This window comes from Schistocerca gregaria, chromosome 4, assembly GCF_023897955.1.
Source record: "Schistocerca gregaria isolate iqSchGreg1 chromosome 4, iqSchGreg1.2, whole genome shotgun sequence".
NCBI classification, from domain to species: domain Eukaryota; kingdom Metazoa; phylum Arthropoda; class Insecta; order Orthoptera; family Acrididae; genus Schistocerca; species Schistocerca gregaria.
In genome coordinates, this window is record NC_064923.1 from 458,543,228 (window position 1) to 458,567,911 (window position 24,684).

The window sequence follows — 24,684 nt, forward strand, 5'->3', positions numbered from 1 at the left end:
GTCATTGGCACCGCACATGCATAACCACATTAAGAGTACAAACCTCTCAATATCTTGACTGGAGGGATCATCAGCCTCCACCTTTGTTCCCCCACTCACCCAATGCGCAGTGTGTAGAAGTGAGAAACCATGCCATTGCTCAGTCCTCCATCCAAGCCTTTATGTCATCTTTCCATACATATCATCATGATTAAACGAATAATGATACCTCCAATCACTTTTCTTGTGGAATTCTCTTAAAAATTCATCTTTTCTCAACACACCTTACTCACAATACATATTGAGCAAACAGATATTAGAGAGCACCTACTGCACACGATTCTATCAGCTTACCTTAGTGGAGCACACCAACTGCAATTGGCTAAAATGTATGTGCAAACCCAGAAAAATATTTTATTCAGACATAATCCATTCCAGCACCTTTAACAGCTCGTTGGTATACCATTTACACTGAGCACAAAATCAATTATACTTGACATAAAGTCTTTATAGGTTTACAGAGATATAATTATGACTTCAAATGTGTTCAAAAACTCATATCCAGTTACAGTTTGGCAATTGTAGTATTTTCCGCTGTTCCTACAGAGAGATCATCAATGAACGTATCAATCTGGCACACGGCTCTCCGTTCAATTAAGTGTGACTATTGTAGTAATCTGACAAACAGTGTGTAATTCCTAAGATTCGTCAGGGCCATTTTTCTCTGCTGTTTTTGCATATGTTTGCAGTTTTGTTTTTTGCAGTTTGTAGTTGTAGTGGACCTAAGCAAATGTCGCTCATGACGCCTTACAAGCAATATCAACTGTCGATGGAAAGCATTAGTTTCACTTGCCCATTAGATAGTGGAGTCCCAAATCAGTCTAGTCCAATATTCGTTTAATCAGTATGTACACCATGTGATCAAAAGTATCCGGACACCCCCAAAACATACGTTTCTTATATTAGGTGCATTGTGCTGCCATTTACTGCCAGGTACTCCAAATCAATGACCTCAGTAATCATTAGACATCGTGTGTGAGCAGAATGGGGCGCTCTGTGCAACTCACGGACTTCGAACGTGGTCAGGTGACTGGGTATCACTTATGTCATACGTATGCACGCGAGATTTCCACACTCCTAAGTATCCCTAGGTCAACTGTTTCCGATGTGATAGTGAATTGGAAACGTGAAGGGACAAGTACATCACAAAAGCGTACAGGCCGACCTCGTCTGTTGACTGACAAAGACCGCCGACAATTGAAGAGAGACGTAATGTGTATTAGGCAGACATCTATCCAGACCATCATACAGGAATTCTAAACTGCATCAGGATCCACTGCAAGTATTATGACAGTTAGACGGGAGGTGAGAAAACTTGGATGTCATGTTCGAGCGGCTGCTCATAAGCCACACATCATGCCGGTAAATGCCAAACGACGCTTCGCTTGGTGTAAGGGGCATAAACATTGGACGATTGAACAGTGGAAAAACGTTGTGTGGAGTGACGAATCACGGTACACAATGTGGTGATCCGATGGCAGGGAGTCGGTATGGCGAATTCCCGGTGGACATCATCTGCCAGCGTGTGCAGTGCCAACAAAAAATTCGGAAGCGGTGGTGTTATGATATAGCCGTGTTTTTTATGGAAGGGATTGCAGCCCTTGTTGTTTTACGCGGCATTATCACAGCACAGGCCTACATTGATGTTTTAAATACCTTTTTGCTTCCCACTGTTGAAGAGCAATTCGGGGATGGCGATTGCATCTTTCAACACGATCGAACATCTGTTCATAATGCACGACCTGTGGCGGAATGGTTACACGACAATAACACCCCTGTAATGGACTGGCCTGCACAGAGGCCTGACCTGAATCCTATAGAACAACTTTGGGATATTTTGGAACCCAGGCCTCACCGACCGATATCGATACCTCTCCTCAGTGCAGCACTCCGTGAAGAATGGGCTGCCATTTCCCAATAAACCTTCCAGCACCTGATTGTACGCCTGTGAGAGTGGAAGCTGTCATCAAGGCTAAGGGTGGGCCAACAGCGTATTGAATTTCAGCTTTACCGACAGAGGTCGCCACGAATTTGTAAGTCATTTTCAGTCAAGTGTCCGGATACTTTTGATCACTTAGTGTATTTGTAATGGCATTAAAATTGACCTGAACACCTACTAATAGCAACAATCGAATACACATGCTCTCCTTTCTTAGAGTGAGATCTTATTAACATACCATGATCCTGACACACAATCTTGTGTAGGAAGACCTATACAGTAGTCATTTTTATGTTGCTTTTATGTAAATGAGTCAGAGTCACTGTAGTAGCAAACTGCTCGCAGCCAGGAATGCTCTGACTCTGAACACAGCCATCTTTTCTCAACACGCCTAGTACGCAATATACATCAGACAAGGTTCCCCAGCATGGAGCTTCACAACTCTTCCAAAATGCAAGCTCCCAGTTAATCTACTAAGATAGTCATCTAATCTATATTTATTAAAAGGGACATTTAAATCTGTATCGAGCACCCTCCTCCATGTACAATGATTTGCTGTATACGGAACGAAAAGTGGTTTCATCCTCCGAGGTCTATACTTCTTAACAGTATTATGCAACGAACGAGAATATATGTGGTGATGTAATGCATTGTTCATTTTCCCCCATATGCTGTCACATTTAGGTTTGGGGTAGCATGCATCGATACTTCTCTTTATATAATTCCTAAATCATAATTTGCTAGTAATCCAACAATGTACTAATCTATTATCACTTTTCCTATAGCACTAAACTCATTCCACAACTACGAAATTGGCTTTGTCTATGATTTCTGCATGACAGAAAAGACCCACTCTACATTACTAAAGTTCATTCAAACTCTGTGTTGTCTCCCAAGGTCAGGTTCCGCCGATAACAGATCTCGGGCAGGATGATCAGCATCTTCTTTCACATAACCAATACACATGCCTGTGGTGGTACTTATTTTAGAAACAGACACTACTTTTCGAAGATGGAAGCGAAATGTCATTTAGATCCTAGAGGTGCCGTGTGAATTAACTGCTTCACAGAGGCTGAACATCAACGTATGGAATTTCCGAGCAGAGTCTTAGTTAATGCAGTTTCAAAAATTTACCCAGTACTGTTTCGTTAGAAATGCACAATCTTTTTTTTCTGATGGGAGTATACTGACGTAATATGATTATAGAAGAGTTATATAGCTTCCAACGCTAACTGCTTTGCACGTGGGCCAAGAAGCAAACATGTAACATGACATTATCAATAGTAGTATTTCGTAAACCTCTTCTTTCGTGGGTGGATTCGTTCCTCTAACATCCCTGCAAATGAATCTAAGCCCAACATGTGCTTAGGCTTTATGTATCCTACTGTAAATCGCCCCAGATGCCTACTCCTGGCTATTTTATGGTAGTTTAACTGTACAGCAGTGGATTTTTAGGCCTGTGTATGAGTAGTAATTATATTTATTTATGTTCGTATCAACTGTCAGCCCCTGTACCATCAATCGCCTATCTTCCACAGGTCTTCCTGCAATTCGCTACTGCCTTCTCATAAACAACTGCATCTTCGTCTGCGAACATCCAGCACTGCGCAGCACAATTAAAGGGTCACTTTTAAGAGTCGACACATTAAAAAAAAAAAAAAATCTGCAGCTCAGAAGTTCATGTGAGGTTCAAATGGCTCTGAGCACTATGGGACTTAACATCTATGTTCATCAGTCCCCTAGAACTTAGAACTACTTATACCTAACTAACCTAAGGACGTCTCACAACACCTAGTTTTGACACCTCCACGATGGTGGTCAGAACAGCAACTTTCACGTTGAATTCACCTGGTTTTCTTATGGGTGCTAAGGAAAACATTTCACACACACTCCTGCTCAGAATCGACACGAAAAGACCTCAGGGGGCGGCATAAAAGACGTCAATGAAACCAACCTTCCCTTGGGACGTTCATTCCCACACATTTCTGAGCCGAAGATGATTTTGCAATGTGATGAACAACAGGTCGATGTTTCTGACAACCTTTGGCACTGCTGACACCTTCCACATGATTCAATTCTTTTCTGAGGACATATTGGAGTTGTAACCGCACTGAACGCGATCTGACTCTGGTGGAGTGTAGTGCGACCGTAATTTTTGCTTTGGTATACACGGGGAACTACTAGCTATCTTTAAAAAGCATTCGAAGATATTTGAAATTTGAACATGATCTGAAGCAGCGAAGGGCGTTCATGCTTTTTCAGCCTTTCCGTTTCGCATGCTCCTCTGGCGTGATCATGTGGAGAAAGAGGGGGGGGGGGGGGGGGAGATTGCAACATTGACACACATGTGAATGAACGAAGTGGCAAAGGGTACCCCTCAGTTTGGCAACACCCTTGGTGCCACCCGTGCATCTTTGTTGAGCACCTTAAAAATGTTCCTGTTCAGAGACAGCCATTCACTGATTCCTAGGTGCTAGTGTAACAGGCAGCCATTTCGACACACCTAGCTGAGTGACGCTTCAGCACTGAACTAGTGTTTGCCGGCCGAATGGTGAAATCTAAGGGGTGTCGAATGGGATACCTGTCATGGCAGTGCCTAGGAGTCAGTGCATGTCTGTCGCTTCACAGAGTTGTTTTTAAATTGCCAAACAAAGGTGTGCTGGCGGCACTGAGAGTGTCGCCAAACTGGTGCAGTCGTCATGTAGGTAGGGGAGACTGGGGCAAGTTGACGATGTTAACAGTTAATCATTTGTAATAAGTTCATCTTTGGAGAAATGTTGTTTTCATGCATTACTGGAACGGTCTTAAATCATATCTCGTCCTATAACTTTTTACACTACTGGCCATTAAAATTGCTACATCACGAAGATGTGCTACAGACGCGAAATTTAACCGACAAGAAGAAGATGCTGTGGTATGCAAATGATTAGCTTTTCAGAGCATTCACACAGGGTTGGCGCCGGTGGCGACACCTACAACGTGCTGACATGAGGAAAGTTTCAAACCGATTTCTCATACACAAACAGTAGTTGACCGGCGTTGCCTGGTGAAACGTTGTTGTGATGCCTCGTGTAAGGAGGAGAAATGCGTACCATCACGTTTCGGACTTTGATAAAGATCGCATTGTAGCCTATCGCGATTGCGGTTTATCGTATCGCGACATTGCTACTCGCGATAGTCGAGAACCAATGACTGTTAGCAGAATATGGAATCGGTGGATTCAGGAGGGTAATATGGAACGCCGTGCGGGACCCAAACAGCCTCGTATCACTTGCAGTCGAGATGACAGGCATCTTATCCGCATGGCTGTAACGGATCGTGCAGTCACGTCTCGATCCCTGAGTCAACAGATGGGGACGTTTGCAAGACAACCATGTGCACGAACAGTTCGACGACGTTTGCAGCAACATGGACTATCAGCTCGGAGACCGTGGCTGCGGTTACCCTTGACGCTGCATCACAGACAGGGGTGCCTGCGATGGTGTACTCAACGACGAACCTGGGTGCACGAATGGTAAAACGTCATTTTTTCGGATGAATCCAGGTTCTGTTTACAGCATCATGATGGTCGCATCCGCGTTTGGCGACATCGCGGTGAACACATTGGAAGCGTGTATTCGTCATCGCCATACTGGCGTATCACCTAGTGTGATGGTATGGGGTGCCATTGGTTACACGTCTCGGTCAACTCTTGTTTGCATTGACGGCACTTTAACAGTGGACATTACATTTCAGATGTGTTACGACCCGTGGTTCAACCATTCATTCGATCCCTGCAAAACCCTAGATTTCAGCAGGGTAATGCACAACTGCATGTTGCAGGTCCAGTACGGGACTTTTTAGATACAGAAAATGTTCGACTGCTGCCCTGACTAGCACATTCTCCAGATCTCTCAACAACTGAAAACGTCTGGTCAATGGTGGCCGAGCAACTGGCTCGTCACAATACGCCAGACACAACTCTTGATGAACTGTGGTATCGTGTTGAAGCTGCATGGCAAGCTGTATCTGTACACGCCATCCAAGCTCTGTTTGACTCAATGCCCAGGAGTATCAAGGCCGTTATTATGGCCAGAGGTAGTTGTTCTGGGTATTGATTTTTCAGGATCTATGCATCCAAATTGCGTGAAAATGTAATCACATGTCAGTTCTAGTATAATATGTGTCCAGTGAATACCCGTTTCTCATCTGCATCACTTCTCGGTGTAGCAATTTTAATCGCCAGTAGTGTATTAAATCGTAATTACAGTTATTCGGCAGATTTTAAAAATGTTAAAAAAGTGTCATCTTACCCCATTACTGAGGCAAGATGGCTTCGACAGTGGGGCAAGATGACTATTCAGATACTAATTGAATACATTTTTATTCTCAGAAATTCAAAGAGAGTGCATCAATTAATTAAACATTGCTAGTTATGTATAATTGAATAGTATGCAATGAAATGTTTATAGTGTTGAAAATTAATATCTCAAAATCAATATTTTTACTAACAGAAATGACACACAAATACTACTCCTTCAAAGTTTGAACAGCACTCATGCCACCATATCTGGCATTTGCAACATTCTATCTGGTTTTTTGACGAAGGATCAGTGTAGATCTCATCAGATACGGGATACTGCACTATACTATCTTTGAAACTGTGAGCTGACATCATGGGCTCGAGCTTTCAGACACCACAGCCTTTTTATTACGGATACCATACTTAGATTCCTTGGTACCAATGCCCTTCTTTCCATCCTGAGCTTCTTTTCTTTCTTGTTTTAGACGTTTTTTTTCATCTTACGCGATTCCTTATCAGCTAACATTTGTTTCACTGGTGAGCTTGTTAAGACACTTGCATTTTCCGTAGAGTGATATTTCTGTTTTGTCACTCATGATCTTTCTGTAGGCAATGGTTCAAAATCAAAAATACTTCTGCACCGGCTTAATGGAGGCACCACTCGTTGAAGGTCCTGGTTTTTCATTTTGTTCTGCCTGATGTTCATCAGTACGTTCATTAGCAATTTCTGTGAGCTGGCCCTTACCTGGTATAGAAGTATGAAGCTGGAATTGGATTGCAATAATTACACGTCTTTTGTTGGGAAACTGATAAACAACGTTTTATTCAAAATACTCTCCATTGCTATTTATACATTTCTTCCACCTCTCCGGCAGGCTATGAATACCAAACCAAAAAAAAAAAAAAAAAAAAAAACAGTTCTTCTTTTGAAGTGAACCAGTCAGCGAGCCATTTCCGTACACTTTCATACGAATTGAAGCGTTGTTCAGCGAGAGCGTGATCCAGTGATGGAAACAGATGATAAATGGACGGAATCAAGTCTGGATAAAAGGCTGCATGCCCTACTAGTAGTTCCCAAATGAACGCCTAATTAGTTTCCCTGACCCACCTTGCTGTGTGTGATGAGGCGTTATTACGGAGCAATATGACTTTGTGTTGACGTTTTCAATATTCTGCTCTCTTTTCTCGTAATGCTCGATGATTTTCTGTTGGTAGCGATCAGTATTAACGGTTTCATCAGGTTTTAGCAGCTCATAATACATGGCAGCCCTCTGATCCCATCAAACGCAGAACATTGTCTTCTTTCCAAAACGATTTGGTGTTGCAGTGGATGTCGATGGTTTGCCTGGATTCACCAACGATTTACGACGCTTAGGATTCTCAAAATATATCCATTTTTCATCACCTGTCACTATTCGTTGGAGAAACGACTTTCTTTCGTATCTGGTGAGCAGCATTTCACAAGTGGTCTTTCAATTTGCCTGGTGTCTTTCATTCAGTTCATGCAGAACCCATTTTCCCACTTTCTGCTCCTTTCCCATAGCTTTCAACCGAAGAGAAGCGGCTTTCTGCGTCACATTCAATTCTTCCGCGAGTTCCTGTTGAGTCTGAGTATCATCTTCAGCCAATAAGGCCTGCAATTCGATGTCTTCGAACTTTTTCGGTAGTTTCTCGCGCTCGTCATTTCTCACGTCAGAATCACCACTTTTGAATTTTTTGAACCATTCGAAAATCTGTTTTTCCAGGAGCACGTTCGCCGAAAGCTTCGACAAGCATTCGATGCGATTTTGCAATAATTTTCTTCAAATGATAACAGAGAACAAATGCTGTCTGCAAATCGTAGTTCACGGGCACAAAACTCGACATGTTCACGGGTTTGAAACAGATACCGAGGTATGGGACTTGGTTTACTTGGTTGACATTTGTCAGCAACCGTTACAGGAAGCAGATGGCGCTGCAGCCGTGGTCTCACAGGCCCTACACTGACGGCTACCACCATCTATAGGGAAATTCCGGTTTCATACTTCTACACCTGGTAAATACTGCAGCCTGAGCAGGGGCACTTCCAATTCCGGCATTATCTGTGACAAGAACAGAATCTATGGTTTCCACCGCAGCAAAATCGCCCTCTTTGAATACAGGAGGATCAAAGGGTTCGATCCCAAGTTTTGAATCCGTTTACAGAGTTACCCCTGTGGCTGCTTCGAAATAAGCAGTGCTCAATAGCTCACCAATATTTTTGTTAGTAATGGAATGGGTTGTCTTTGGTGAGTGACCATCCAGTTGTCACAAGCGGCAGGAAAGGGGATTCACTGGTAGGTCTAACAAGTTTCAATATATTGTTCCATTGCTCCACTCATTGTCACTGCAATGTCCAAGGGTTCCTGGAGGTTCTTTTTCCACAAGTTCAGGTAGCATCTGATTCCACACAAGAACGAGAAAATACGACGAAATACAATAACGTTGTTCTCTCTCTGCTGATACGATTCTGGAAACACCCTCAGTTTCTGTGGGTGAAACAACGTTTGGTAGATAATTACACACAGTGGACCATCCAGATTAATCTGCATTATAAATGATAGATGCAGGACATTTATATTTTTCCCGCATTTCTTTTAAAATTAACTTGTCCACACTTTTCTTGTTAAAACCAATTGATCTGGCGATTCATCTTGCCTCTAGTTTCATAAAATTTGATAACCAATCCTCTCCCAACATGCTGCTCACCTGGTGAGCTGACATCATGGGCTCGAACCTTCAGACAGCATAGCCATTTTGTTACAGATACTCTATTTACATTCCTTGGTACCAAATGATGGATGAGATATCTCACATTGTTCTGCGTATTCAAATACATTTTGTCAGTGGGCGTCAAACAGATCAGACTATCTAGTTTCTTTGTGTTGAATACTTCACGGAGTTTTCGACAATGAATAGGCATCTCTTTGTTCTAATTTAAAATTTATGTATCATTTTGGCTATAGACACACACACACACACACACACACACACAAATATTTAAGCACATACAATTTTTGTTGCTTCATCACTTTTCTTAAAACAGGTACAAACTGTTGCTTCGTGAATACCATAAGCATTTGCTGCACCTGGGCAAATAATTCTTTCCTCTTTAACGTCTATAGTAGAGCAACCACCTTATTTTTATCCCATTCTACTCTAGTGGACTTTATAAACAATTCCTCAACATATCTGAAAAGTCATGTGCCGTAAATTATAAAATAGCACAAAAGTCAGAGCTACGAAATTTTCGGTTCTCAAGACCCCTTAGAGACTATTTATGGCACAGTTTGTGGCCTATAAAGCTCATAAAATCGCATATCACAAATAAGAAGCATATATAATCACCAAACAATAACAATAGAAAGCAACTGGGGCAAGATGTCAATTTGCCCCCCTCATCAGGCCCTAATTATCTATTTTCAAAGTCATTGAATTTCATGTAGAATTAACAAGACTAGGATACGAATAAACAGTGACTGTGAAACACGTACTGTCTGTGATAGTAATGTACAGCAAAGAATAACCTGATATCACACCTGTTACACCACAAGAGCTTATGATGGAAGTCTAATGTAGTCAGCTAATGTAGAAAACAAGCACATAACGCATACTGAATTGGCGGTAGCAGCTCAATTGTTGCAGCTCTTAGTGTATCGCTGAGAGGAGCTAGCAATATTCATAATGTGGTGCTACCTAGCAGAATAAACAAGAACTATGTGATTAGTCATCTTTCCATATTCATCAACGTGCCCCAGTCTCCCCTACCACTTCAAGAAGTCAATAATATTAATTCAACATCGAATAATCAAATACAATCCTTAGAAATAATGCAATTTCAAGACATCATACAGATTTTCTTCTGAACACGCCAGTTGATAAGATACAAACTAAAGATTTGTTTGTATTCATAAATTTTACATTTTGATGCATTTTGTATTTGGTAATATACAAATAACAGTGTTACAAACATTGTAGTTATCAACAATAGATCACTTGTGAGTTACTTTACACTATGAGCCTGACACACTTACAAAGCACTTTCCATGAGGTTAATGTACTCATCTAGGCGGTACAAAGGGTTTGCATTCAAAATTCTTCTCAGCTAGTCTTTTAATTTGTTAGTAGAAAGGGCTGTGATGCTTTCTGGTAGGATATTGGTTAGATTCAGCCCAGCATGAATTGCATTTTTTTCATATAAAGTTAGGCATTTTAACTGCACTGTCACAATGACATACATTCGCAACAAATTATCCACCACAATTTGAAAAGAATAACGATGTCCACAACTACTACATTAGATGAAAAAGTAACCTTTACTATGCATTATTAAAGCTATCAGTAGCAGTTCAATACACAGCAACAATTTTTTTTAATATTTTATCCATTAACATAAAATGTCTGATAGGCAACAAAGCAAGTTTTAAATCTAACCTATGATAATTGCTCCTGGGCCACTCTTTCCATTCGATGGACTAATTTCTATTTTGTACTGATAACCAGAAAAAAGAACTAGTTTTTAAGTGTATGGTAGTTGTATGACTAGCACTAAAAATAATGCATTCGTTAATGTTAACACTAAACATGTGTACATATTCAATAAACTGTCTTGTTCCATTTCATTTTGATAAAAGAACTGTTCAAATAATCTTTGAAACATGTAACTAACTACAGTAACTAAATGAGGAACCTTTGAGGGGCCCTTTGCTGTTTTATTCACACACCAGTCAATGTCACAGCACAGCTCGTGATCATGCCAGAGGAGGGCAGGAAACAGGAGGACTGAAAAGAGAAGGGCTGAATCTTCCAAGGGCTGTCAACAGTGTCAAGGGTTGTCAAAATCCTTCTGTTGCTGATGGCACTGTGAACTTGGTTTTAGAGCGTGAAATGTGTGAAAATGAACGCCTCTGTCAGAAGGGGTGGTTTCATTGACGCCCTTTATGCCACCCCTGTATTCCCTTTTGTGCTGATTCTGAGTCAAAGTGTCTCTGAGTGGTTTTCCTATGGCTACCCATAAGAAAACCACGTGATTACAACACTGGGCTTTGCAATTGCGATCACCATCGCAAAGGTGTCAGGAAAGGGTGTTAAATGTGGATAAAAGAGAGTGTGGTACATTCATGGTGGCGTTGGGCAAAATTGTGGTGAAATTTGATGCTAATGTGGAATCCTCATCACACCTTAAACCTCATATGAACTTCTGAGCTGCAGACTATTTTTGCTTGTGTCACACTGATGTTTGGTTTTAGGCAAATAGGAGCCAAATGCCCAACTTCTGCTTCGCAATGGGAGACTGTTAAGGGGTTTCGTAAAAGTGACCCCTCTAATTGTGTTACGCAGTGTAGCCTGCATCTACATCCAAACAATTACCCAGCAAGCCGCTGAACAGTACATCGCCGTGGGTACATCATTGCAATATTAATCAGTTTTCCTTCCGTTTCACTCTCACGCATTGATAGAGTAAAATAAATGATTGTCTTTGTACCTCCGTAGATACCCTCATCTCTCTTGTGTTACGCAAAAAACACATCACGCCTTCCTGAGGTTTATTCTATTACTTATTCAAATGGTGTATATCAACCTAATATTATCTAGCAGTCACATGATACGTCTGCTTCCCAGGACAGTCACAACCAATCATGTTATGCTATTTTATCAGTAGTAGTGTTTTGGGAACCACATCTTTCATGGATGATTTACATTTTCTCAGCCTGGGATCTGTTTCTACCTTACCATTTATTATTGCCATTAATTACCATAGCTATGTCATTCCCCAGTCAGTGTTACAAGGTTAAGATTATACAGGCATTGTAATACAAAAAGTAAATAGCATAATCATGTATAATACTGGTAATACAGAACAAATTTATATAAGTATAGCATAACACTTAATGACGTGTAGAGTAAGAAATTTTTAACAAGTACATGTTGACTTCATTTCATATGACAGTGCATTGTTTAGGAAGGCCAATTTGCTGTTTCACTGTCAAAGGATTCATTTAAACTGTACTGTGGTTTTTGGCGTAGGCTTTGTGAGGTCTTTCCCCAAAATTCCATCAGGTTCAAGGGCTGCATTTTAGCATTTAGATGGTTGAACATTTTAATAGCTTCTGTTGGCAAACTGTCCCTTGTCATAGAGAGTCGACAGCTTGGGACATCATTTTCTTCCTTACTGCACATGTTATAATTTTGGATGTCATTTCTGTTGGTGAATGTTCCGTGATTATCTTTCCCCTACATGAGATGGGTGAAGACATATTGACTGAAAATTGTTGTCACTTCTAGATGTGTGAAGATGAGTTTGCAGAGGCCCAGTTTCCTGCTTAATGTTATGATTCTTATTGCTTTTTTGTAGTAGTAGGAGTAGTAGAACTTTCTGCAGCTTGTAGAATGACCCCATAGTAACCTGATCTTTCAAGTAACTCGCCATCAACTTTCATGTAACATCTGCAGCATATGAACCTATTACAAGCTTTTTTTTCTTTTAGAAGCTGTATGGTGGCTCCTTGAAAAAAGGAGGTGGGGGTTGTCTCAGCAGCCAATGTGCTAAAAGCGAATTGTAAGTTTCTGCTCCCACTATACCTCCATCCAGGGGCCAAGTAATGAATGTGTGATGAATACAGACATGGGGGAAACTCATCAAGAGAGCTCAACATGTGCAGCAGTTAGAGCAGTACTAGAGACAAACTCATAATATCTCATCAAATCAAGTCTTCTCATACCTAATCATTGCATACTCTTATGCAACAATGTACATGCAAGTTTAACAGATGTCCTGGTAAGGAAAAATAGGAAGGAGGCAGTCAGAAATGCACATTTGAAAATGGGGAGTGTGTGTGTGTGTGTGTGTGTGTGTGTGTGTGTGATAGACACCTATTTTTAAATATTAGGGAAGGGGCACGAAGTACCTGTCCCCTCCCCCAAGTCAGTACCTCTGATTGAAGTAGCATCACTGCATGAAGCGTTGCTGCATGAAGGGATAGAATTTCCTGTGGATTGAATTTGCATGATTTTGACAGTTGCAGAATTCTGGAGAAATTATCCCTCCTACTCTTCTAGAAATAGGCGTAATTTTTAGAAGAGGCTAATGATTTCAGCAATACCAGGGTAACTACATCTTCATCTGTGATGGTAACATTATCATAGTCAACAGTTTGTCATATAGTGGTGTTCATTATAACCACATTGGCATCTTCTATTGCCTTGTCCTTTGCTGCTGTTTCAGTCATCAGCATTGAAATGAAGTCCCTTTTGTTGGCATTGTTTGACTACTACAATCATTGTGACACTGTTAACAGCTGTTGTTTGTGAAATTCCTGAGGATTCATTTCATCTTTTAGGCTGATCATGCCCCTGAAGCATCATACATTTGTGCACTCTTAGCCTGCAGGATGTGGAATTGAAACCTGCATGTCAAATTTGTAAAACAACTGTTTCTGTTTTTCCATGCAACAGGTCATTTGACCCATGTAGACATGACCCATGTAGACATGATCACAGAGTAGATCCTAATGATGGTGATGAAGAGTTATGGTGATCACTGTATATCAGATAGTCTGTTGCCTCAATGGACCTTGAGTATGCTATGCCTCAAAACTTCCACGAGCAAACAGAGATGTTCACCAAAGTATGTTCAGGAACACCTGAAAAACTTGCAGATATGCTGGCATCTCAGAATAAAGTTGCACAAATGTATAGCCGCCTAATGGTTATTTATAAAGTCACATGAGTCATTATTTTGAATCAGTAGTAATTCGACTGTGGGTGAAATCAAACAATAGCTTCAAAAACGGTTGCTCCCTTGCAAAATGTGTGCTGTAATTCACTTTTTGTATGCAGAAGTAGTTATAGCTGCTTATATTCATCAGGAGTGGTTAGACACTAGTGGTGAGACATTAAAATGGCTACACAAATGTGCATGATGTAGATCAGAGTGGCGGGCTGAGAATTCATGAAACTGAGCAATAAGTGGCCCAAAACCTGTGATCTGATTTATGACTGGTGCTCTGGCTAGTAAATTTTCTGATTGTAGGATGTAATGTCTGCTAGTTGTGCAAAACACCATTTTTTCCAAGTTCCCAAACATGTTTCAGTACCACTGTGCCATCATCAGTGGGTTTCTGTTTTATTTAACCTGTAATGTGCAACATTATTACTAAATGATTAGTAACTTATGAGGATATTTAGTTCAAACAATGATTTGTTTCTTTTTGTTAATACCTTTACACTTTGTGTGCATGATTTTTCAGGACCACTTGTGTATTATTTATTACAGGTAGCTTGTCATCTGCAACTAAGCAATGTCGATGAGAAACATTGTGTAAAGGTATTAACAAAAGGAAAAAATTATTGTTTGAACTAAATATCCTCATAAGTTTGTAATCATTTAGTAAAAATGTTGCACATCACAGACTAAATAAAACAGAAACCCACTGATGGTGGCTTAGTGATGCTGAAACATGTTTGGGAACTTGGAAAAAATGGTGTTTTGCATAACTGGTAGACCTTATATCCTACAATTTTAACTGCAAACATGGTAAACACAAGGAGCTGAAAATCCAAATGATGAAATTTTCTCATGTTGGTCACACCACTATTTTAACAAAATTGACACTGAAAGTTCAGATATTGCAAATTATATGCAAAAGTGGGATTCCAGAAAAGCTTACTGATGAACATAAAGACCAAAAAATGTCAAGTGAACAAGCATTTTTGGACTGCAGTCGACAGGCTGTAGATGATTCGTTTTTCCTTTTTTTTTATGGCTTACAAGACATGGGTGCCGAACACAGATGCAGAATCGAAACAATGGTCAATGCAGTGGTGACATTCAACTTTGCCAAAAGCACAGTATTCATTACTCAGGTCAAAAAAGGTTACCTACAATTTTGTGGGCTGAGAACGATGTCCTTTTGGTTCATTTTTTGGAATAGTGGTCAGTAGTTACAGCTGATTTGTACTGAAAAATATTCATTGAACTGGGATATGCCATCCAGAATCAACAGTGCAGGAACTGTAGCCCAGAATAGTGAACCTCCATGACTACAGATGTCCAAAGACAGCTGCACTTATCAAGGATTAGATACAATATTCTGTGATTTACCTTTCCTAGCACTTGAAACAATGGTTTGGTGACAATTATTTGTAGATGGCAAGGACCTCAAGACTGTCACTGTAAACTGCTTTAGTCCTCAGGTGGAGAAATTCTATGCATGGGTTTGAAGTGTGGGATGATTGGGTGGACACCCACCCCGTAACACTGTTGTCAACCTTTCTCCCAAAACTCTGGCCCCTGCAGAAGCCTCAGTACTTTCTAAGGGCCTCACCTTTAGCCTCTAACATGGCATGTCATTGAGTGGAATATAAGAGCATAAAACTAACTCTTTACATGACCAGTTGTGCAATGCATTTTCATTAACAAAAAATTGTCCAACTAATAAAATATGCATCACATATGGAGAACTTGCATTTGTGTTGCTTGCCATTATTTCATCTGAGGTTTCAAATACAAAGAAAGTTGCCAGTTAATTCTGAATATTCTTAGAAGAAGTGAAATCTACTCATGTATATGGGTAAAGTGGATAATAATGCACCATAATTTAATCACTTGAGTATAATTTATTACAAAGAACATATTATTTATAAGTTCAAACCATTGTTGACAGCTTATAATTATTTCACAAAATTCTTTTACTCTGTGAGTACAACTTCCTGAATGTTATTTCTGCAACAAAGACACTTGCTTTTCAACCGTTGGAACAGCTCCCAGCACCATCTGAAGAAGCTATCCTAGCTACTCCTGTCTTATGTATGGAAAGAACCTCCATCTCTGATCACCCTCCCCCCTTCCCGCTGTCCAACCATCATAGCTTGTAGACTATACCTTGCTGACTTATTCCACTTTCCACATTCCCAAAAACTTCATCCCTCCATGAACACACTGTTCCTGAATACCCACCCTGTAACACTCTTTCCAACCTTCTGTGCCAAAACTTGTCCCCTGCAAAAGTCTCATCACTTTCTAAAGGCCTCACCTTCAGCCTTAAACATAAGTTCAGATGTGCTAGACTTGTAAATGATCTTCTTACTCTTTACTCATTCTTTACTGTGGAAACACATTTCACTGACACCAGCCAACAGGAACCCCACACAGAATCTTGTTTAAAACAGTTCCAACCTTCCCTCCAACCATGATCCTCGTGCCCTTCCATCCAATCATCCCCTGGCAACCTTGCAGGAGCTAACCTGGACTCACCTTTCTTTCCCACATCCCTCTCCAGAGAGTCCAACATCACTTCTAAAGAATGCCTAGTTATATGTAACCTGAAAACCAATCCAGGCACAGGCCCACAGACACAGGCTGCACCACAGTGGTCTTGGATCATAGTGACTATATGGCTGAGGGTCTCCACCAACTTTCTGACATTTGGCATACAAACCTTACAAACGTGATGCTATCCCAAAATTCCAGTAGCACCTCCACAGCTAACCTCAAGGCCTAAGGTCCATCCCGAAACCTAACACCTGAATCCCTCTCTATCTTCACAGTAGCAATGTTGTGCACTCCTACCTTCTGTGTACTCCCCAAACTCAACCCTCATGTCTCCCTACTTGTCACCCCATTGTAGCTGTGTAAATAGAATGGACCTCTGGCTTTGTTGGCCAACACCTTCAAACTACTGTTCATAACTTTCCATCCTACATTCAAGGGACAGATCACTTCCTTCACCACTTTTCCACAGTTTCTGTCCCATTACCACCAGACTCCTTGTACATCACTGCAGATGTGATATCTTTATATGCAAATGTCCCTCATGTCCATGGCCTTTCTATGATGGAACACACCTTTCCCAGCGTCCTCCAGATACCAACCAAACAACTCTTCCATAAACTCCTAGAAAACCACATCCTGACCCACAATTCTTTTACTTTTGAAGGCCAAATCTGTAAATGAATCCATGTTATGGCCATGGGTACTCACACTGCACCATCCTATGCCAACTTATTTATAGGCAATATGGAGGAATCCTTCCTATTCAGTCAGCACCTAAAATCCCTTGTCCAGTTCAGATTCATTCATGACATTTTCATGATCTGGACTCATGGCAGGAACAACCTTTACTCTTTCCTCTATAACTTCAGCACCTACTCACAAAACTTTTTCACCTGATCTGTCTCAACACAGTCACCTTCATAGACATTTGATCTCCTCCTCTCAGATAGCCCCACAAACAAATCTTTCTTTATCAAGTGCACCAACCACCATAAGTATCCCCACTTTGACAGCTGTCTCCATTCCATGTCAAAAAGTCTCTTCCTTACAGACTCATCACCTGTGAATGCAGTACCTGGAGTAGAAAGCAGGAGATTTAATTGACAGACAGTAGCCTACCCAGTGCATCCACAAACATATCTCCCATGCTATCTGCTCCTCTGACGTCAGTTAACCTGTTAAGCAGCCACTGACCAGCACTACTTTGGTTATGCAGTATCACCATGGCCTTGAAAAGCTCAACTACATCCTTCACCAGGGCTTTGACTATCTCTTGTCATGCCCTGAGGGGGAGGATATTCTACCCACATTACCCAAAGTTATGTTATGCCACCCATTCAACCTATAGAATATCCTTATCATGCCTATTCCAATCCTGCTCTCAATACTGTAACCTATGGTTCATCCCCTTATGGTTGACCTGGATGCAAGACTTGTCCTATACATTCTCTCACCATCACCTACCACAATCCAATCACTGGCATTTCCTATCCAATAAAAATATGGACATGTGAAATCAGCCATGTTATATATCAGAAACACTGCAATTACTGTTTGGCATTCTTTGTGGGCATGACAAGTAACTAAATTTCTACTCATGTGATGGCCACCACCAGACTGTGGCAGATCACAAATTTGACCATCCAGTTGCCAAATGTGTTGTGCACCATAATTCAAATGACTTCAACAGTTAATTCACAATGCAAGTTGTTTGAATACTTCCTTTCAGCACTAATTTCTCTGTAATATGCAGGTGGAAACTGCCTCTCCATCATATCCTGCACTCATGCCCCTCTGGCCTAAATCTCTACTAACCTGTCTCCTAATGCTTTTCCTTGCCTTTTCCCTTGTCCTTCCCCATCCAGATTATATACTGCCTTTTCCCCACCACTCTTCCTCCCCTGCCAAGTGGGGGTTCTCTCTCGCTCTCTCTCTCTCTCTCTCTCTCTCTCTCCCTCCCTCCCTCCCTCCTCTCTCCCCCCCCCCCCCCTCGCTCCCCATCCTCTCTCCTTTCTCTCTTCTATCTCTGTGTCCTTCCTCATCTCCAACTTCCTCTCCTTTCCTCCCCTCCCTTTTCCACCTTCTCCCTCGCTCTACCTCTTATATTTAACTCCTTTCATCTTGTTGTACAGCTGCTGAGTCATTTGTTGACTGCTCTGCCTTGCACTAACCCATTACCTCCTCCGCATCTTATGCATCCTTTCCTACCCACTCCCCACCTCCATCTGCCCAGACAACTACCATCAATAATTAACAATTAATCTTGCCATGGCCATGGGTGTGTGCATCTGGATAACTGTGTGGTTGTGTGAGTAAATGCATGTACTTCTACTAGAGGGAGCGAGAGCTTGAAAGCTAGTGTAAATATTTTTTTCTGTTGCATATTTCTATTACACCACACATCAGTTAGCAATATATGAGTGGTTGTCTTTCCTTTTATTTTACATTTCCAACCAGGGATTTTCATCATTGTTATAGATTTATATTAAAAAGATTTGCTAATTGGATAAAAAGTATTGCATTATATGTGAAACTGATATCTGTAATTAGTTATTCTACACTCAGCCACCACTGATATAAAGTGCAGTGAATGTAAAAACCTTATATTTGCAAGATCACTTTAATATCTTGAAATCTAATATAAATGGAATGATATTATGTTATTCGCTACAAACAATTGCATGAACAAAGTAATTAGCTCACCCACAGCTTATATATTTTGATAAATAGTTTTTTCTGAGGTATGCTGTGAAATGTCCACAGTTTGCAATGGCTGAGCAGTACCTGCATGTTTGGCCCCGAGGTTCCTTTATGATGATCGCCCTGCCCAACCAGGACTGCTCATGGACTGTAACTCTCTTCATGTCCTTTGAACAATTTGAAGCACTTGACACGACCAAAGCACTGCTAGACTTCTTTGGACAACACTTTCCTGATGCACTCCCACTCATTGGGACTGAGCGGTTAATCAAGGACTACTTCTCCACAAAGCCTTCATCACTCATCTCCATTAAGGTTTGTTGTGAATGCAGATAACTCATCAAAAAGCCTTTGCCTCACTTTTAATTTATAAGCTTTTCAATGACTAGTGTAAGTATACAGAAGTAATCAGTGCCTTAATGTACAGTATATCAATGTATTGTTTGTTCCAATGGTAACAAGTTCCAAGGCCATTCAGTGAGTTAGCATCCTTTTTATGTCTACATTGTTCTTTGTGTTTTCTTATGAGCAATATTGGGCTGTTATTAACCTAGAAGCAATTCACATAGTTCATCAGTTTTTGACTATTGATAATTTTCTGAATGTAAGTCATAAACTCCATACATTACTGAAAAGAAGCATAATATGCCCAGAATTGTGCATGTGAAAAGCATACATCCAGTGTTTGGTTGATGATATTTGTTACATTCATTGCAAAAGAGTTACTTTATGTTTATGTTGTAAGTTGAAACTAGAACATGTCCTCCTTAGAAAAAAGCCTGGAGTTGCTGGAAAACACAATATGAACTTTTTCCATTGTTCATGTTAAATCAATAACTGCCAGATACTTGAACAAAATGGCCCTAAACATCACTAGACCATTCTTCTCATACATGCTAATATTTTTTGTGCCTTCGCTTTTAAGCCTGTGGTTGAGGATGTTAGTATGATGATAGATAATGATTTTATGCAACAAGCTGAAATTAAAAAAAAGAGATATGCTTAATCAACAGTAACTAGTTGTCACATCACATGGCAGAAAGTGAGCCAAATTGTGTAATGTGGTTCTATGTAGAGAAACAATCTGGAAAAGTAAGAATGCTGGTTAATCGGAAAAAACAATTACATTGGAGAAAGTACAAAATGATGTAGAAAGCTGTAAAATCTATAATTATCTGCATGCCAGCATTAATGTAAATGTGTTTCTCAGTAGTTTCATGTCCATCTTGGGAAGATGTGTGTCCAAATTACTAAACACAGTGGTACAGAACATAAAGGAAAATCACTACTGTCATGATTATGAGAGTGCCTTCAAAGTGGCGGTGGTGGTTTGTGCAGAGGGGAGCTGGGCGGAAGGGGGAAGGGGGCACAGAGAAAAAAGAGAGAGGGAGATAGGCAGACTTACAAATTCACAATGCACAAAAGTACTGAAATGGTCAGGAAACATTGCAAAAAACAAATAAATAAATAATAACTAGGCATATGTATATCTGCCTGAAATATACCATAATCGAATTAAAATTAAATATAATTAAAACTGAAATAGGTAAAGAAGCAACAGAAGATGGAACTATTTCTTTCAGAGAGAATGGAAATATTATAAAGGTTGTACATGTGTCAGTTAATAACAAAACAATGAAAACTCCAGGTAGGAATATCAATAATGTCAGAAAAGACAGATTGCTACTTATCGTAAGAGAGATGGGTCTGAGCTGCTGGAGTTGACAGTCATGAGTGCATGAAGTATGCTTGCCTGCGTGTATGAATGGTGTGTGTTTCTGTTTTGATGATGAAGACTGTGACCAAAAGCTTTGTGTAAGTGTCTTAAAATTGTGCCCGTCTGCAAATTAACATATGTTCTTCACAGTATGTAGCAAATCTATCTTTTACTACATTGTTGATGTAGTTAATAATAATTATTCTTTTAAAAATCAGTGTTGACATTGTTGCAGTAGGTTTAGAAGAGAAAGTAGAGCTGCACAGGATATTTGGTGCAACTAAAATTTCTCTCAAATCGCCTTCAAAAATAAGGCAAAAGGCATAAGTTAGTATGAGCAGGTTTGGTGTTTCTGGAAGCTATGAAAGTCTCCTCTAGACGGCCCTAGACTGGTTCAGATTCATTGATGATATCTTCATGGTCTGTACCCAGGGCCAAGGCACCCTATCTTCATTCCTTTACAACCTCGACACCTTCTCTCCCATCCGCTTCACATGTTCCTCCTCAACCCAGCATGCCACCTTCTTAAATGTTGACCTCCTCTCTGATGGCTCCATCTGCACCTCTGTCTGTACTGAACCCACTAACCGCCAACAGTACCTGCATTTTGACAGCTGTCATCCCTTTCACACCAAAAAATCCCTCCCATCTAGTTTGGCTACCCGGAGATGGAATATCTGCAGTGACAAATACTCTCTTGCTCATTATGCTGAGGGTCTCACCAAGTCCATCACAGACAGGCATTATCCCTCAGAAGTAGTCTGCAAACAGATCTCCCCTGCCATTTCCCCTCCACAATTCTCCCACCATCCCTGAAACCAGACACAAAGGAGTGTCCCTTTAATCACCTAGTACCACCCTGGGCTGGAACAACTGACCCCATCCTTTGATTACTTAGCACTGTGCCCTGAAATGATCAACAACCTACCAGAGATACTTCCCACTCCTCCTAAAGTAGCGTTCTGTCACCCACCCAGTCTCCACAACATCCTAGTCCATCCCTATGACAATTCCAATCCCAACCCCTTGGCACAAGGATCATACTCCTGTGAAAGATGCAGCTGCAAAACCTACCCAGTCAACCCACCCAGCACTTACTATTCCAGTCCTGTCACAGGTTTATCCTGCACCATCAGTGGCCAGACCACCAGTAAAAGTATCCATATCATTTACCAGTTCTGCTGCTATCACTGCTCAGCTTTTTATATTGGTATGACTATGAATCACTGCCCACAAGGATGAACAGCCACTGCCAAACTGTGGTCAAGAGCAAAATAGACTGCCCTTGGCACAACATGCAGCTGAACATAACACAGTAGATTTAAATGGCTGCTTCACTATACAATCCATCTTGATCCTTCCTTCCAACGCCAGCTTTTCTGAACTGTGAAGATGGGAATTATCCTTACTACACATTCTCTGCTCCCACAATTATCCTGGACTCAACCTATAGTAACATACTGTTCCCACATCCTCCACCCAACAGTTTCCACCCTGTCTGTTGTATCATCTCCTCCCCCTTCTCATCTTCCACCTTGTTCATTTGTAGCCCTCTGCCAATGTATTCACCTGTCTTTCCCTGCTCCTCTCCTTTTTTTGTTCCTTTTTTCCCCACATCTCTGCCCCACAACCTCCCGACGCTGCACCTGTCATCAGTCTAATCCCTGCAAGTCTCCCTCTCCACCTCCACACTGCTATCCCTTTCCCTTCCTCTTCCCCTTCCCCATGCCCTCAAATTCCCTCCAGATTGCTGCCTGCATCCCACATGATGTTGTAATCCAGCCCAAGATGCTGTAGTTGGTGGTCGTGTGTGTGTGAGGTATGGTTGCTTGTGTGTGTGTGTGTGTGTGAACGTTGTGTGTGTGTGTGTGTGTGTGTGTGTGTGTGTGTGTGTGTGTGTGTGTGTGTGTGTGTCCTCTCTTCACTGACTGAGGCTGTGGCCAAAAGTTCTATGCAGGAGTCTTTTCATCATTGTCTGCAACTTGATGTGTCTTCTTTACAGTAAGTAGCAATTATCTTTTCCTGCTTTGTTCATATTCCTACCTGGAGTTTACATTGTTTGATTTAATCTTATATGTTGTTGATTCAGTAGTAATAATTATACTGGGTTGTCAGAAATGTGTTTTCAGCATTTTGGGATTAATCTCATTTAAACAACACAGAAATCATGGATCACTTGGTAGCATTTTCAAACATCTTCTGTAAAAAGCAGTTCTCCAGTTCATTAAATAAGGTAAATTTTTAACAACAATTTTACAAACATTTTCTGGCAAATTTTATCTCACATGCCTCCATGTTACCAAACCGAGCACTGAAGATATTTCAAAAGCAGCGAAGCACATGCTACACCGATGTATAAAAAGCTAAGTGTATAGTAATATCTGTCTGTGAAGTGTGTATGTCTGCAGTGCCATCTGTTTTGTTTTTTTCCTCTTTTTTCCTATTGTATTTCTTCATGACAAGGTGTGTTTGCAAGGATTTTTTTTTCAAATATCATGATTTACCTCTTTTGAAATCAAACTCTTATATATACAGAGCTAGACATTTATATCATATACCAACCGACATCACCTCTTCTACCTTTAGATAAGTGAGCATGATACACAAAGTTTTTTTTCTCTTGTTCTATTGCTATGTTACAGAATTATTCATAGTTGATACTTACTGATTGTTTATAAGAACTACTATCATAACAGAGACAATTTAAAATTAAATAACTATCTTATTTGGAAACATAACAGTAGAGATATCAGTATTTTTTGATTGCCAGAGCAATGGAAGATTATCAGTCCTGTCACAAGATACAAGTTTTGGCTAACACATTTAGTATACAATTCAACTGAAGAGTTTGATAAACATTCTGGAAAATGAAATTGGTACCCATTTGTTACCACATTGGTAGCAGAAATGAGCTTTTACTGCTTTTTTACATTGCATATTTTGTTAATCATAAGTAAACAAATTGCAACATGATGAGTTACATATGTAATATTATTAGCCACAAGCATAGGAATGATCAGACAATATTTATGTTGTAGTGCAATCCCTACCACGTTGGCAGCTCAGTTATTATAGTTGGAGATGCAGCCCATGCAATGGTTCCCTTTTACGGACAGGGAATGAATGCGGTAAGTCTTTCAGTGTAAGCTGCTTTCTATTTCTTTTATCTAGCTGAGACTACAAAAGACATGCCACTACATATGTCTGAACTATAGTAAGTGCTTATGTTGCTCCTCATAGGTATTTGAACGATTTTTTAGATTATTTGAAGGATGTGAACAACCAACAATATACAAATAAGAACTTAAGATACTGAAACTAACTACTTTATGATGAATTACAGCACATTCAAAGCCAGTCCACAAATGTTACTGTAGATGTAAATTTCATCAAGATCAGGATCTGTGCTGTAGCAAATACTCTTGTATTTCACTTCATAGAATTGCACAACCCGTAAACAAAGTGGTAAACATGCTGTAACTTACTTCCGCATTAGTGGAGGGATTCATTTTCTAAATAATGTTCTGAGTTCTGTACATCAATCAATGACAAGTAAAATCGCAAATCTGTCTGGTTGACACAAAGATATTTTATGTATGAGAGGAAACTGCAATACAACAAGAAATTAGTTTTGAAATGCAAATACGGTATCTTAAACTGCTGAAGATTTCCATCTGTATTCATGTAAGAAAATGTATTCCTACTAAAGTGTAAAT

At 40.4% G+C, this 24,684-nt stretch overlaps 1 protein-coding gene across 1 annotated transcript in view; it reads left to right on the forward strand.

The window, feature by feature from the left end:
• The window catches only part of LOC126267271 (kynurenine 3-monooxygenase-like), a 169,268-nt gene that overhangs the window by 107,060 nt on the left and 37,524 nt on the right, over window positions 1-24,684 (forward strand). The window contains exons 7-8 of the mRNA XM_049972336.1: window positions 19,315-19,566; window positions 24,007-24,096. Of these exons, the coding sequence (XP_049828293.1) occupies window positions 19,315-19,566; window positions 24,007-24,096 (342 nt within the window). The remainder of the gene's footprint in view (window positions 1-19,314; window positions 19,567-24,006; window positions 24,097-24,684) is intronic.